Below are 13,996 nucleotides of genomic sequence, written 5' to 3' on the forward strand. Positions count from 1 at the left end.
TACCACACCTGACTTTCACTGGATTGTCTTTTGAACTCCAGACACGTACATTAAACTTCCTCTTTAAAATCCCCACTTACGTATCTCACAAGCACTTCAAAATCAATATGTTTAATGCTAAGAAAAAAAATTCTGTGCTCCTCTTCCAAATTTCTCCAAGTAAATGGCACTACCTACCATTCATGTAGTTTCTCAATACAAATATTTTGGTGTGAACCTTGACCTTCCTCTTCCTTAACCAACACCCAGGCCTGCCAACCCTGTCTACTGCTTGTCTCTATTTCTACTGCACCCCCAGGGACAAGCCATTTCACAATCTTTAGGCTTTAACGGATGCCTAATTGCTCCTCTGCAATTTCATTCCTGGTATTTTGTTGTGGTTTTGTTTTGCATTTTGCAGTGACTGATAGCATTGAGCATCATTCATGTGCTTATTAGTCATTTGTATATCTTCCTTAGCAAAATGTCTGTCCTTTGTCCATTTTTAAATGGAGTTATTTATCTTTTTATTATTGAGCTGCCAGAATTCTTTGTATATTCTAGATGCATGGCCTTTATCAGATATATATTTGCAAATATTTTTTCTCATTTTCTAGGTAGTCTTTTCACTCTTTAAATGGTATTCTTGGCCACCCTAAAATGTTGAATTTTGATGAAGTCCAATTTATGTATGTTTTCTTTTGTTTCTTGCATTTTTGGTCATATCTTAGAAAATTTGCCTAACTCAAAAACATAAAAATGTATCTGTATGTTTTAAGAGTTTTATAGTTTTTAGCTCTTACATTTAAGTCTTTGATCCATTTTGAGTTAATTTTTGTGTGTGGTGTGAGGAATTGGGTCCAACATCTTTTTTTGCACATAGATATCCAATTGTTTCACCATCATTTGTTGAAAAGACTTTTCCCGTTGAATTGTCTTGGCATCCTCATCAAAAATCAATTAACTAAGTAAAAGACTTTATTTCTGGACACTCAATTCTATTCCATTGATCTATATATCTATCCTTATGCCAGTAACACACTGTCTTGATTACGGAGCTTTGTAGTAAGTTTTAAAATAAGGAAGTGTGATTCCTCTAAGTTTATTATTCTTTTTCAATATTGTTTTAGCTATTTTGGGTCCCTTGCATTTTTGTATGAATTTTAGGATCAGCTAGTCACTTTCTGCAAAAAAAGAAAGCTATCCAGGATTTGGATAGAGATTACATTTAATCTGTTGATAAATTCAGGCAGTATTGCCATCTTAAAAATATTGTTTTATGATCCATAAACATGGGATGTCTTTCCACTTATTTAGATCTTTTTGGATTGCTCATTGAGAGTGTATAGAAATACTATTGATCTTTATACATGGATCTCGTATCCTGCGACCCTACTGAACTGTACTGTTAGTTCTAATAGTTTTTTAGTGAATTCCTTAGGATTTCTACAAACAAGATTGTGTTATCTGTCAGTAGAAAGAGTTTTACTTCTTCCTTTCAAATTTGGATACTTTATATATTTTTTTCTTGCCTAATTGCCTTGGCTAGAACCACTGATAAAATGTTGAACAGAAGCGATGAGAGAGGACATCAAGTCCTCTTATTGATCTTAGCAGGAAAACAGTGTTGAGAGGTGACAGCGTGCTGGCAGCCCTCACAGCCCTCGCTCGCTCTGGGTGCCTCCTCGGCCTCGGCACCCATTCTGGCCACACTTCAGGAGCCCTTCAGCCCACCGCTGCACCGTAGGAGCCTTTCTCTGGGCTGGCCGAGGCTGGAGCTGGCTCCCTTGGCTTGCAGGGAGGTGTGGAGGGAGAGGCAGGGAGGGGAACCCGGGCTGCACCCCACGCTTGCTGGCCAGCTAGAGTTCCGGGTGGGCGTGGGCTTGGTGGGCCCCACACTCCCAGTGGCCCAGGCAGTGAGGGACTTAGCACCCAGGCCAGCAGCTGCAGAGGGCACACCGGGTCCCCTAGCAGTGCTGGCCCACCGAGGCTGCCCTCAGTTTCTCACCAGCCTTTAGCTGCCTCCCTGCGGGGCAGGGCTCGGGACCTGCAGCCAACCATGCCTGAGTCTCTCCCGCTCCCCCCACCCCCCCAGTCCCCTGTCACCCCCTCCGCCCCCCCGCCCCCCGTCACCCCCTGCCCCTCCCCCTCCACCATGGGCTCTTGCACGGCCTGAGCCTCCCCAATAAGCACCGCCCCCTGCTCCACAGTGCCCGGTCCCATGGATGGCCCAAGGGCTGAGGAGTGCCGGTGCATGGCGCAGGACTGGTGGGCAGCTCCACCTGCGGCTCCAGTGCGAGATCCACTGGGTGAGGCCAGCTGGGCTCCTCAGGTTAGCGGGGACTTGGAGAACCTTTGTGTCTAGCTAAGGGATTGTGAGTGCACCAATCAGAACTCTGTGTCTAGCTCAAGGTTTGTGAACACACCAATCAGCACCCTGTGTCTAGCTCAGGGTTTGTAAATACACCCATTGACACTCTGTATCTAGGTAATAGGTGGAGAACTTTTGTGTCTAGCTCAGGGATTGTAAACGCACCAATCAGCACCCTATCAAAACAGACCAATCAGCTCTCTGTAAAACAGACCAATCAGTTCTCTGTAAAATGGACCAATCAGCAGGATGTGGGTGGGGCCAGATAAGAGAATAAAAGCAGGCTGCCTGAGCCAGCAGTGGCACTCCGCTGGGGTCTCCTTCCACACTGTGGAAGTCTTGTTCTTTCGCTCTTTGCAATAAATCTTGCTAGTGCTCACTCATTGGGTCCATACTGCCTTTATGAGCTGTAACACTCACTGTGAAGGTCTGCAGCTTCACTCCTGAAGCCAGCAAGACCAAGAACCCACCAATTCCGGACACAGTGTGACATTAGCTTTCATTAAGTGTGATGTTAACTATGGTTTATTTTTGTAGGTGTCTTTGATAAGGTTGGGGAATTCCTTCTACTCCTAATCTGTTAAGTGTTTTTATCATGAAAGGGTGCTGCATTTTGTCAAATCCTTTTTCTGTGTCTATTATGACTATGAGGTTTTTGTCCTTTTTTCTATTAATAAAGTTTATTAATTGATTTTCAAATGATAAACCAACCTTGTATTCTTGGGCTAAATCCCAATTTGTCATGGTGTGTAATCCTTTTTATATATTGCTGGATTTGGCATGCTGGTATTTTGTGGAAAATTTTTGCATCCATATTCATAAGAGATACCGATTTATAATTTTCTCTTCTTGTGACATCTTTGGTTTTGGCATTATAGTAATGCGGGTAATACCTTATAGAATGAGTTGGGAAGTGTTTTCTTTCATTTTTTGAAAACGTTTGTGAAGAATTTGTGATAATTCTTCTTTAAGTGTTTGGTAGAATTTGTCGGTGAAGCCATCTGAGCTTAGGAAGTTTTTATGTTTTTTTTTTTTTTTTTTTTGTGGGAAGTTTTAAAATGACTAATTCAATCTTTTTTGGTGTTATAGCACCACTCATGTTTTCTGTTTCTTCTTAAGTATTGGTAGTTAGTATCTTTCTGTGTGCCTATTTCAATGTGCCTATTTCATTTGTTCTCTGATTTTGTTTTGTTTTTGGTGGGGGGGTGGCGGGGAGACAGAGTTTTGCTCTGTTGCCCAGGCTGGAGTGCAATGGCGCAATCTCGGCTCACTGCAACCTCTGTCTCCCAGATTCAGGCAATTCTGCCTCAGCCTCCTGAGTAGCAGAGGTTACAGGTGTCAGCCACCACTGCTAATTTTTGTGTTTTTGTAGGGAGGGAGTTTCTCCATGTTGGCTAGGCTGGTCTTGAACTCCTGGCCTCAAGTGATCCGTCATCTCAGCCTCCCAAAGTGCTGCAATTACCACCACACCTGGCCTGTTATCTGTTTTCTTTTTTAACATACAATTGTTATATCCTGTTCCTTAAAAGGTCCTAACATATCTGTTTTTCCACCAAGTATAAATCATAACCTGTATTTAAAATTTTAATTTTGATACTAAATAATACTGTTTTTATTATTAATGGGAATAAATATTAATAAACATTGTAAGTTATTCTGTTCTTACTGCATATTAGTCAATTAAAAAGGATACTGGAAATGAAAAATAAGTTCTTGGTTCTCTATACAATGAGAAATAAAAAGAGACTGGTTAGTATTTGACTGTCTTATGAGAAGATCGTTTTATTACATGCTACTGTATTAATTATTGCAATTTTTAAATTATACTTTAAGTTCTAGGATACATTTGCAGGACGTGCAGGTTTGTTACATAGATATTATATGTGCCATGGTGGTTTGCTGCACCCATCAACCTGTCATCTACATTAGGTATTTCTTCTAATGCTATCCCTCCCCTAGTCCCCCCACCCCCCAACAGGCCCTGTGTGTGATGTTCCCCTCTCTTTATCCATGTGTTCTCATTGTTCAACTCCCACTTATAAGTGAGAACATGCAGTGTTCAGTTTTCTGTTTCTGTGTTAGTTTGCTGAGAATGATGGTTTCCAGCTTCAGCCACGTCCCTGCATGTCCCATGGCTGCATAGTATTCCATGGTGTATATGTGCCACATTTTCTTTATCCAGTCTATCATTGATGGGCATTTGGGTTGGTTCCAAGTTTTTGCTATTGTGAACAGTGCTGCAATAAACGTACATATGCATGTGTCTTTATAGCAGAATGATTTATAATCCTTTGGGGATATACCCAGTAATGGGATGGCTGGGTCAAATGGTATTTCTGGTTCTAGATCCTTGAGGAATCACAAGGATTCCACAATGGTTGAACTAATTTACACTCTCACCAACAGTGTAAAAGCATTCCTATTTCTCCACATCCTCTCCAGCATCTGTTGTTTCCTAACTTTTTAATAATCACCATTCTAACTGGCATGAGATGGTATCTCATTGTGGTTTTGATTTGCATTTCTCTAATTACCAGTGATGATGAGCTTTTTTTCATAAGTTTGTTGGTTGCATAAATGCCTTTTTTTGAGAAATGTCTGTTCATGTCGTTTGCCCACTTTTTGATGGGATTTTTTTTTTCTTGTAAATTTGTTTAAGTTCTTTGTAGATTCTGGATATTAGCCCTTTGTCAGGTGGAGAGATTGGAAAAATTTTCTCTCATTCTGTAGGTTGTCTGTTCACTCTAATGCTAGTTTCTTTTGCTGTGCAGAAGCTCTTTAGTTTAATTAGATCCCATTTGTCAATTATTGCTATATTTTATGGCTCAGTTTGACTGTCTGTGGTTCTTAAAAACTTTTAGTCCTAATTGCACACCTCTGGCTCAGACTTTTGAATCTGGTTTTCAAGGTATATCTATGACTGGATGTTCTCGTCGAAGTTGTAACTCAATTTGCTTTGGAAATCTGAGACAGGTAAACGCCTCTCCATTGTGAGAATCATACAAAGATTTGGTTTTCTTTTTAAATTATTTAGAATTTGGCGAAACTCAAAGGGAGTTTGCCAAGATTCATCTGTGATTTTAAAATTCACGTGCAAATTAGATAACTATAAACTGCAAACTTGATTTCTTTATCTTGACTAAAAAGCTCTTTTATATTCATGAACTTTCTGAAACTTTTACTTAACCTTTTAGACTTTCCCATATTTTCTCCATAAGAATAGTGAAAAAATAAGCTTAAAACTCTTAAGATGTTTGAGGGACTTTGTTTCATAGACTGAATGTTAGTCCTGGGAAAATATTTTAACTTTACTACTAACATATTTATATCTCCTTTGAAGATGATTTTATCTCACGTATATCTTATTTTACCAAAGGTGATTGTTGAAGTTACAGTAGTAATAGAATACTAATTAGTAATACTAATAATAACAACAACAACGGATTTCTGACTAAAATTCAGACTTTCCAAATGATATTTCTTCTTAAAAAATATTGATCTCTGTGCTATACAAATTATCTGTGGCCTTCACATATTTTCTTCAATGCATTATAAAAGGCAAGACTCAGCTAAATAATCACTACATATTATATATATATGTGTATGTATGTAGAATCACAATTACATATGTATATACATATTCTCTTTGTTGGTTTGTTTAAATGATTTTGGCCTCATAGCTCTGTCAGTTTCCTTTTGGTTTCCTGAACTTCCCAAACACTTTTCTGATATTCAGCCTCCTAAATAGCTGGGACGACAGGTGCATGCCACCAAGCCCAGCTAATTTTTGTATTTTTTTTTTTTAATAGAGAAAGGGTTTCGCCATGTTGCCCAGCCTGGTCTCAAACTCCTGGGCTCAAGAAATCCTCCCGTCTTGGCCTCCTGACATTCTGGGATTACAGCCATAAGCCAACACAGCCACCCACCCTTTCCTTTTTTACTCTCACTCAGCCTTATTCTCCATTCCTCCACCCTTCAGCTTCTTATATCTTTCTTCTTTCCTTTTGTTTTGCTTTTGCCCTAGAGCCATCAGTGTTCTGTATGAGTGCTTCAGACACAAAAGTTTCTGAAACATTTGTTGTTTTTGGTTAAAAAAAAAAAAAGTTGGGGATAGGAACAGGGATGATATTCTGGGATAAAGGCTCTCTACTCTCAGAATTAAGACATTTTTGAAATTGAAATACATCACACAGAATGGAATAGTTGCTATTGTTGAGTGTAGAAGTACATATTCTCAACAATGGAAGAACACAGACACAAAATGCTATCATTTATGAAGTATTTACTACATGTTAGAAATTTTAGAAAAAAAAATAACTAACATTTGTTGAGTATTTGTTCATCACCATGTGGGGAACTCTATACTCAAAAGAATCTGAAACGAGGTCAAATAGTTCCTACGATTTCTTTCTATAAGCCAAGGAGGAATGGTCCATGTATTTAGAAAATATAAATCATGAATCAAGTTTGTGTAGAATTTACCTGCAAAATTCTGCAACTTCTGTAACTTTTCACTTCTAGTTTTTTGCTTTTGTAACCTCTGTTAAATCTCTTGAAACAAGAAGGTCTTTATGTTTGTCTTTGGGGTGAACAAAAATAAGGGGAAGTCAAGGAGCTTAGTTTCCACTCTCAGCCTTGTTGCATATTCACAGACGAAGAGGGGTGATGCTTGTGAAGAAGAACCTCAAAAGAAAAAGTGAATGGAGGTAGGAGAGAGGAAAGGAGTCAGTTGAAGGGGTGTAAGCTGAAGGCAAGGACAACCTGGGAGTAAGGGGTAGAAATTCATGTGTGCTTCGCACTTTGGCAAAACTAAAAAGGGAATATTTTACAAGTTTCAAAAAAAGTTTTTCCTTATAGTTAATATTTTGTAAGTGAGCTAAATGGATTTTCTCATTTCACTACTACATTTCATATTTGTTCTTATAATCCAGTTTAATTATTCCCAAACCCTTTTAATCCTGAAGCTGGTTCTCCTGGGATGGAAGAGCCTTTCTCTTTTTTCTTTCCTTTAGACGTGGTGTGAAATAACACAAATCCTTCTCGGGTATCTGTGGTGTTGACCATGCATCTTTGGGTGCAGAAAGCACTGGATTCTTACTCCCCAACTTGCAGAGGGAATTCTAGACTGCTGCACCTCCATATCCTCAGCAACTGGCATGATGATGAGCAGGGAGTTAGTAGAACTAATACACTAATATGTAAATGGATGAATGAATGTTTCCTGAGTGTGGCTTTAAGTTTCTCAGAAGAAGACAGTTCATACACTGGTGCATAAAATTCTGGGCTGAGGATATGAGGGCACCTAAGGCAAATGTGAAGTAATGGGATTTCTGATGAATGTGAGAAAGAGGCTAAGTAGGAGCTCGCTTAGCTTTGAATTATCTGTTCTTTTTACCCCTTCCTCCTTCCCTTTCCTGCCTTGCCATCTCAGATCCTATTCTCATAGGCACTGGGCAGATGTGAGAGTGAGGACTGGACCTGGCACTCCAGACGGGAGATGATTGATTGACCAGTGAGATGTGAGAAGAAAGGAGGAAAATTAGGAGGCCACCACGCCTAACTTCAGGGCTGCCTGTGGCACTGACTTCCCCGGGTCCTGCTCAGGAAAGTAGGGTAATGACTAGTGCCATTCACAAGCTGTTTAGCTGACATTCTGAGAAGTTATTCAGCAAATTTAGAACAGAAAGAGAATGATACAATGAACCAAAAAACAACAGTTCTCACCTTATTTATGATTTTTCTATTTCTGAATGAGTACTCAAATTTCACTCAGTACTTGAGTTTAATTTGATTATTTCACCCTATCAAGAAATCACTTTATTCTTAGAATTTTCCTGTTAGTTGAAAATAGAATTGTATTATAAATTACATAGGACTTTTATACTATATATAGTTTACGACGTATATGTATATGTAAGCTATACATAACTAAACTTGGAAAGAGGGTAGGGATTGAGATTATATGTGATCACACAAATATCTGTGTATGTGTATCTCTATACATCATTTGTAAATATGTAAATATAATGCATTTCTTATTAGAAATTATAGCTTGAATTCCGTAGTGAAATTCATCCTTCCCTATGGACATGGAGGCAAGTGCCCTATAAAATTAACAAACTTTTGTTCCAAGAACATTTATTTCTGAGGGTGCAGAGTATCAATTTCAAGGTTGAGTTTCTTTAAAAATCAGGAGCTAATTTTTAATGAATTAACATTCAAAGGATCTATATGACCTAATCCACTACCTGACAATTGCTGGTATGAGGGAAATGTGGCCCCAAGACCACTGAGTTGAGAGACGAGTCTGAAAACAATTTTAACATGAAAATTTATGAAAGATATGTACACACACTACATACCTCTCAACAGCCTAAGAAGAATCTTGTGCTGGCAGAGAGCAGAAACAAAGACTGAAATTAACACTGAAGATATCAGCTGACTTCATCTTATGGGTTAACCTATTCTATTTTGTAATTCTGTGAAAATCTCATGATTATTTTTAATTTTCCAAAACATTTTTCTATGTTCTTTTTAATAGCAACAGTCCAGTCATTCAGGACTCATACATTCTTTAGCTGAAGTTATTTTATTGATCTTCATTTACTATCAGTTAACTTTTAACCAAGATATTTCCCACATTTGTTATCATAAACTTTTAGTATTTATTAGTACAAATTTTTCCCCTTTCCTAGACACAAAGACATAAGACCTGTTATTACTGGATTTTTTTTCCATTTCAGAAGCTTGAGTTTCTCTTTATAAATATTTTCATAAAAAGCTATTTCCCTAATATCACTGGATTATCTATCAACATAGTCCTACTTTATATTTAAACTAGCTCTGATATCAGCCCATAGTACCTTCCAATTTTTAGCAAAGTGAGATCAATGTCAATCTAAGCCTTTTTTGTAAAAGGATCCAATTTATGACTGATCAAAATGCTTGCTTAACAATGTTTGGTTTTCTAATTTGATGTGCAGTGCTACTACATCTAAAACAACAACTTTGCTTTTTCTATACAGCTATTCCTGAGATCTGTATTCTCAACTTCCTCCCTAAATTTTTGGAAAGACTATTTAGTAATAAAAAAAGTCCATAGATTCTGTTTTAACTTTTCCATTCTTACTCATTTTTACTTTCCACGAGACAAACCTAATAATGAAAAGCAATGTTAGTTAAAAATGTTGTTTCTAAAGGCCTGTCAAAGCTTGTATTTAGCATATATTTTTGGGGGTTGTGGGGATGATGCAGCATAGTTCTTAGGTTTTTCTATTGCTGAAATAACACTGTAAATCTCTTCCTACCCATGCCTTAAATTCCTCAGTATTTCTGGTCTTGCACAACAACATATCTGTGAGCTTATATGTCTTCTTAGAAATAACAGACTTACTTTGGAACATAAGCACTTAGGAAATGTTCAACCACTTGTGATCTTGCATTAGTACATTTTCCAAGCTATTCTAGGCAGATAGAGCAAATCAGAGAAAGTTCTTACCTCTTGAAGGGCGTAAGACAATGCACATCACCAATAAGGCAAGCACAGCAGAGGTGGCAACTCCAAATACGATTTTTACCCAAGTCTACATAAAATAAAGAGAATTAGGCATACACACAGTTCCTGCTAAATAGTAGAAATGGCAAGATTTTGCTTACACCTAAATCCTTTTTCTCTCGCCCCACAAAGCTTTTGATTGTTTTCCACTGATCCGGCTATAATTGCTGGAATTCTTCCAGCTCTGCAAGGACAAATGTTTCTACAGTATATTTAGAACAATTTTCCAATCCCAACCCATTGAGGAAGTAAATACTTATGTACAAATCTTCACCTTCTAAACAATAGAAAACTCTGATCACGTTCAATCCAGCCAACCCTAATTTTTTAAGAATACTTGAGGTTGCTTATACTAACCTTCATTTTTCCAGATGTTTTTGAAAGTTAGCTAATTCTGTCTTCAGAGCGTGGGTCACTGGATCTGTGAAAACCGTTGAAAAGGACCAAGTCTGTCTTTGTAGTTGGAAGCTGAAGCCAGGACAAGGTTTTTTTCTTTCCACGGACTTTTGAATACCGTGCCAAGTTTCAAAAGATTTCTGTAAAATTAGAAACAGATTTTGGGGGCGTTCTTGGCCCTCAAATGAACTGTGAGTGACTCAAGGGAAGTTTTATAGCCTTCTCATCCTTGTAACTACACCAACATCTGCTTACGTTGACATACAGAGGTTTTTATTTTTTCTTTTTTACCAGTTCAGGTTTATGTTGCATTTTCTTCTAGAATTCACTGAAGGATCACTTTAGCAAGTCATTGGGTTTTGCATAACATTTTTATTTGCCACTAAAAGATGAATTTAAAATAATGAAACTTGCAGGTCTGTACATTAAACATATATCTACTTTTTAACAGAGGAAGAACACTGAAGCCACATAAGATTTTGTGAGAAATGCGCCATATAACTGCACTTTTTTTTCCTCTGGAAGATTATGAGGTATTGCAGACAGAAATGTTTTTCTTTCAGCACAATTTCTTTGTCCATATAGCACCATATGCACTTTCAGTAAATACAGAAGTTTAAAAATTCAACTGTCTAAACCCACGGCTGCTTTACTTTAAAGAAATAAAATGCCATCTGGTGAAATTTAGTATGGGTTAGGTGTGTATGCACAGGCTAGAAAGATGGAAAGATCAGTAAGAATAATTTACCAGCAGACCTTTGGAAGAATGGAAATGGCTTTACAAGAGTGGTATTTTTGCTTTCCTCTCAGAATATCTTCTGAGAGAGGAGAACATCTAGTAATTATAAAGATTTAAAAATAAATAAAAAAGCATCTGAAAAGAAAAGTAAATCTTATGTATAATTTCATTTTGGCTAAATCTACATAATTCCAAAGAAATTGGTCATCTTGACAGATTAGTAAAATGGTTGACTGAATTAAAAAAAATACACATACAACAGTTTCTTGGAGTGTTCTGTCTGTTTTAATGCAATTCACTTGGATAGATTTTGTGGTTCCACGTAAACACAGTTGTTAAATCTACTGTGTCCTTAATTTTTCCACTAATGGTTTTCTTTTTTCGAAGTTTATAATGTTCCCAACCTGATTAAAACACTTCATGGCAACCTTTCTTGGATTGTACATGAAAGGTAATGGGGAAATGTTACCAAAACATGTAGCTGTTTGCCTTAGTCAACTTCTCTGGCTACCACGGGACACTTTCTCCAGCAAAGAGCAGGACAGTGGCTTGTGAACTTCCTTTCAGACATTCTCCAGACATCCCTCCCTGAATTCCAGCCTTATGAAAATTCTGTTGAGGAAAATGAGTCATTAGGCACTTACTGGCAGAGAACTGTATTCCTGGTGGCTGGGGCTGGGCCCTCTCCTTTGCTGTTGGTGGAGTCACCTCTTTACAAAATGAAGTAATTGTTAAGAGTAATATCCAAGGTGTGCTATACACTTGTAGGTATCTCCAAGTGATTGTGAAATCCTCAGATCTCAGATAAAAGCCAGCAGCCAGGTCCTGAATGAACTGTTTCTGTGTAAGTCCTCTCAGATTGATTGTCTTCTCCGGAACACACCGTGTTCTCAGAAGTTCTGTCCTAGCCTGCCAAAGCCCCAGAGTACACAGGCACTTTTTAGTGGGTGATTTCCAAGACTTTACATTGTAGAGAGAAACTATAATAAATTATTAGGGTGTAATTAAAAGACCATGCTGAGAGCATGTTAGCTCTAGCAATTAAGAATGCACTGACATGTGACTGGTCTGAGCACCACTTAGGATTCTATGACTGTGTGTGGGTGTCCACAAGATACTCATTTAATAGGCTCTATGAAGAGGTTGGAGTGCTTTAAGATACATTTAAGTTGCCACTGTTAGTAAGGGTGGGAAATGATGAGAGTGAAACAATGTCTGTTTAAGTTTTTTTGTTTTTTCCTTGGAAGGTTGGGTGAGTCAAGCTGTAACTTCTGGAAAATTCTTACTAGTTTGAACTGTTTTAAGAAAAATGAGACTGACTGCAGAAATAAAGATGTCGAGTTTTTCCATCTGAATTCATGGTTTAGGGAGGTATTGTTTTTATAAAGTCACACATGTTCATTCGTTTGAGATAACGTGAATGTATTCTAATTTTCATCCAGACAAGAACTCTCATACAATTTGGATTTTTAAAATATTGTAATATCTTTATTAGCTTTTTTAAATTTTGGAGTCAAAATGAAAATACTTTTGTCAACTTTTAAAAAACATTTAGGAAACTGACTCTTATTCCTGCTTTATACAATTAGTTAACACCCCATCAACATTTTTGTTGAGAAAACAAAAATGAATCAGACACAGTCTGTGCCCTTAAGGAACTTACATTCTAGTATAAGCATGGCAGGTATGTTCTTACATACTTGTTTCCTTTTGCTTCCTAAAGCTCTTGTTCAGAAATAGCCTGAAGCTGAGTTTGTGTTCTGTAGAAAGAGTGTTCTCACTGGTTGGTGATTTCTTCATGGACCTGGGAAGAGGACTGGAAAGGGCACATACCACATGCATGTAATCCTTAGTTCAACCTTTGTTAGTACTGAGACTTTTCTCAGAAAGCAACTCTGGGTCTATTAAAATGCTGCAAAACCAGAAAGGATGATGATTTGTCATGTAAAAATGTAAGGGCAGCAATTAGGAGAGTAGAGGCTCATCAACTGAGTTCTTCCCAGAGAGGGACCTTGTAAGGCTGACTTTGGAATATGACTGCATTCTGGTAAGCCCACTGGATAAGTGAGCTATAACATAAATCCTTAGGTTATAAGGAGGAGAGCTTACTAGAACTATTTATTAGTAGCCAATGTTTACCTGCCAAAAATGATTTTAATTTATATGTTTTCCCAGAAAACACATCCAGCTATGTATTCTAGAGTCTGAAGGTAAGATCATGCTGAGAGCATAAGGATGTTATCTTTTTATTTTATGGTGGGGAGATGAAAGAGAGATGTGTTTATTAACCAAAAGCCATGACAAATTATTTAAGGACAAGTTACAAGGGGAATAAGGATACAAGTGCAGTAAACGTAAGCCTGATTTTATACTCTTTAAAGTAAAAATTTGCTTCTAGAAAGCCTAACAGCTCCTAACATCCTACCCATTTGATTCCTCAGATTCAATAAACATTTATTGTTTACTGTTATCTACAAAGTGATTTTAATGCATTATTTCATTTGATCCATACCAAAACTCATTTTGATGATCAGGAAAAAACAGCCTAGAAAAACTGGATAACTTGCCCAAGATTTTAACAGGACCCAGTGTTACTACCTTACATTGCTTCTTTGTGATACTTCCTAAAGTTTTATTCCAAAGTGATAAATTTTTTAAAAATTATAATTGACATTTCACTGATTTGCTGTTGGGGGACACTTAAGGTTGTGAGGGTAAAATAATTAAGGCTAAAATATTAATGATGTTCACATCCTCAAAGTACTTTGTTACACATATCTCAAAAGAACACAATTTCACTCTACAAGGACTGTGTTCAAAATATTAATTTGTTTACAGTTTTTTTTTAATCGGGGTCTATTAATCCAATGATTATTTATATACTGCCTGGGTTAAAAGCTCTTCCTCCAGGGACTTGCTTAAATGAAAGGATTCAACAAAATACCCATCGTCAAAG

General features: G+C 37.5%; 1 protein-coding gene across 2 annotated transcripts in view; it reads right to left on the minus strand.

Moving 5' to 3' along the window:
* Positions 1 to 11,881, minus strand: part of FAP (fibroblast activation protein alpha) — a 74,306-nt gene extending 62,425 nt beyond the window's left edge. The window contains exons 1-3 of one of the 2 annotated variants that reach the window (XM_063790525.1): positions 11,685 to 11,881; positions 10,263 to 10,441; positions 9,849 to 9,933 (exon numbers count right to left, since the gene is read on the minus strand). In XM_063790525.1, coding sequence (XP_063646595.1) covers positions 9,849 to 9,933; positions 10,263 to 10,268 — 91 coding nt within the window. In that variant the 5' untranslated portion in view covers positions 10,269 to 10,441; positions 11,685 to 11,881. Of the gene's footprint in view, positions 1 to 9,848; positions 9,934 to 10,262; positions 10,789 to 11,684 lie in introns of those variants that run through there. The other variant, XM_016949952.4, reaches the window with a different exon arrangement.
* Between the last annotated feature and the right edge of the window lie 2,115 nt (positions 11,882 to 13,996).

Source organism: Pan troglodytes, chromosome 13 (assembly GCF_028858775.2).
Source record: "Pan troglodytes isolate AG18354 chromosome 13, NHGRI_mPanTro3-v2.0_pri, whole genome shotgun sequence".
Classification (NCBI taxonomy): domain Eukaryota; kingdom Metazoa; phylum Chordata; class Mammalia; order Primates; family Hominidae; genus Pan; species Pan troglodytes.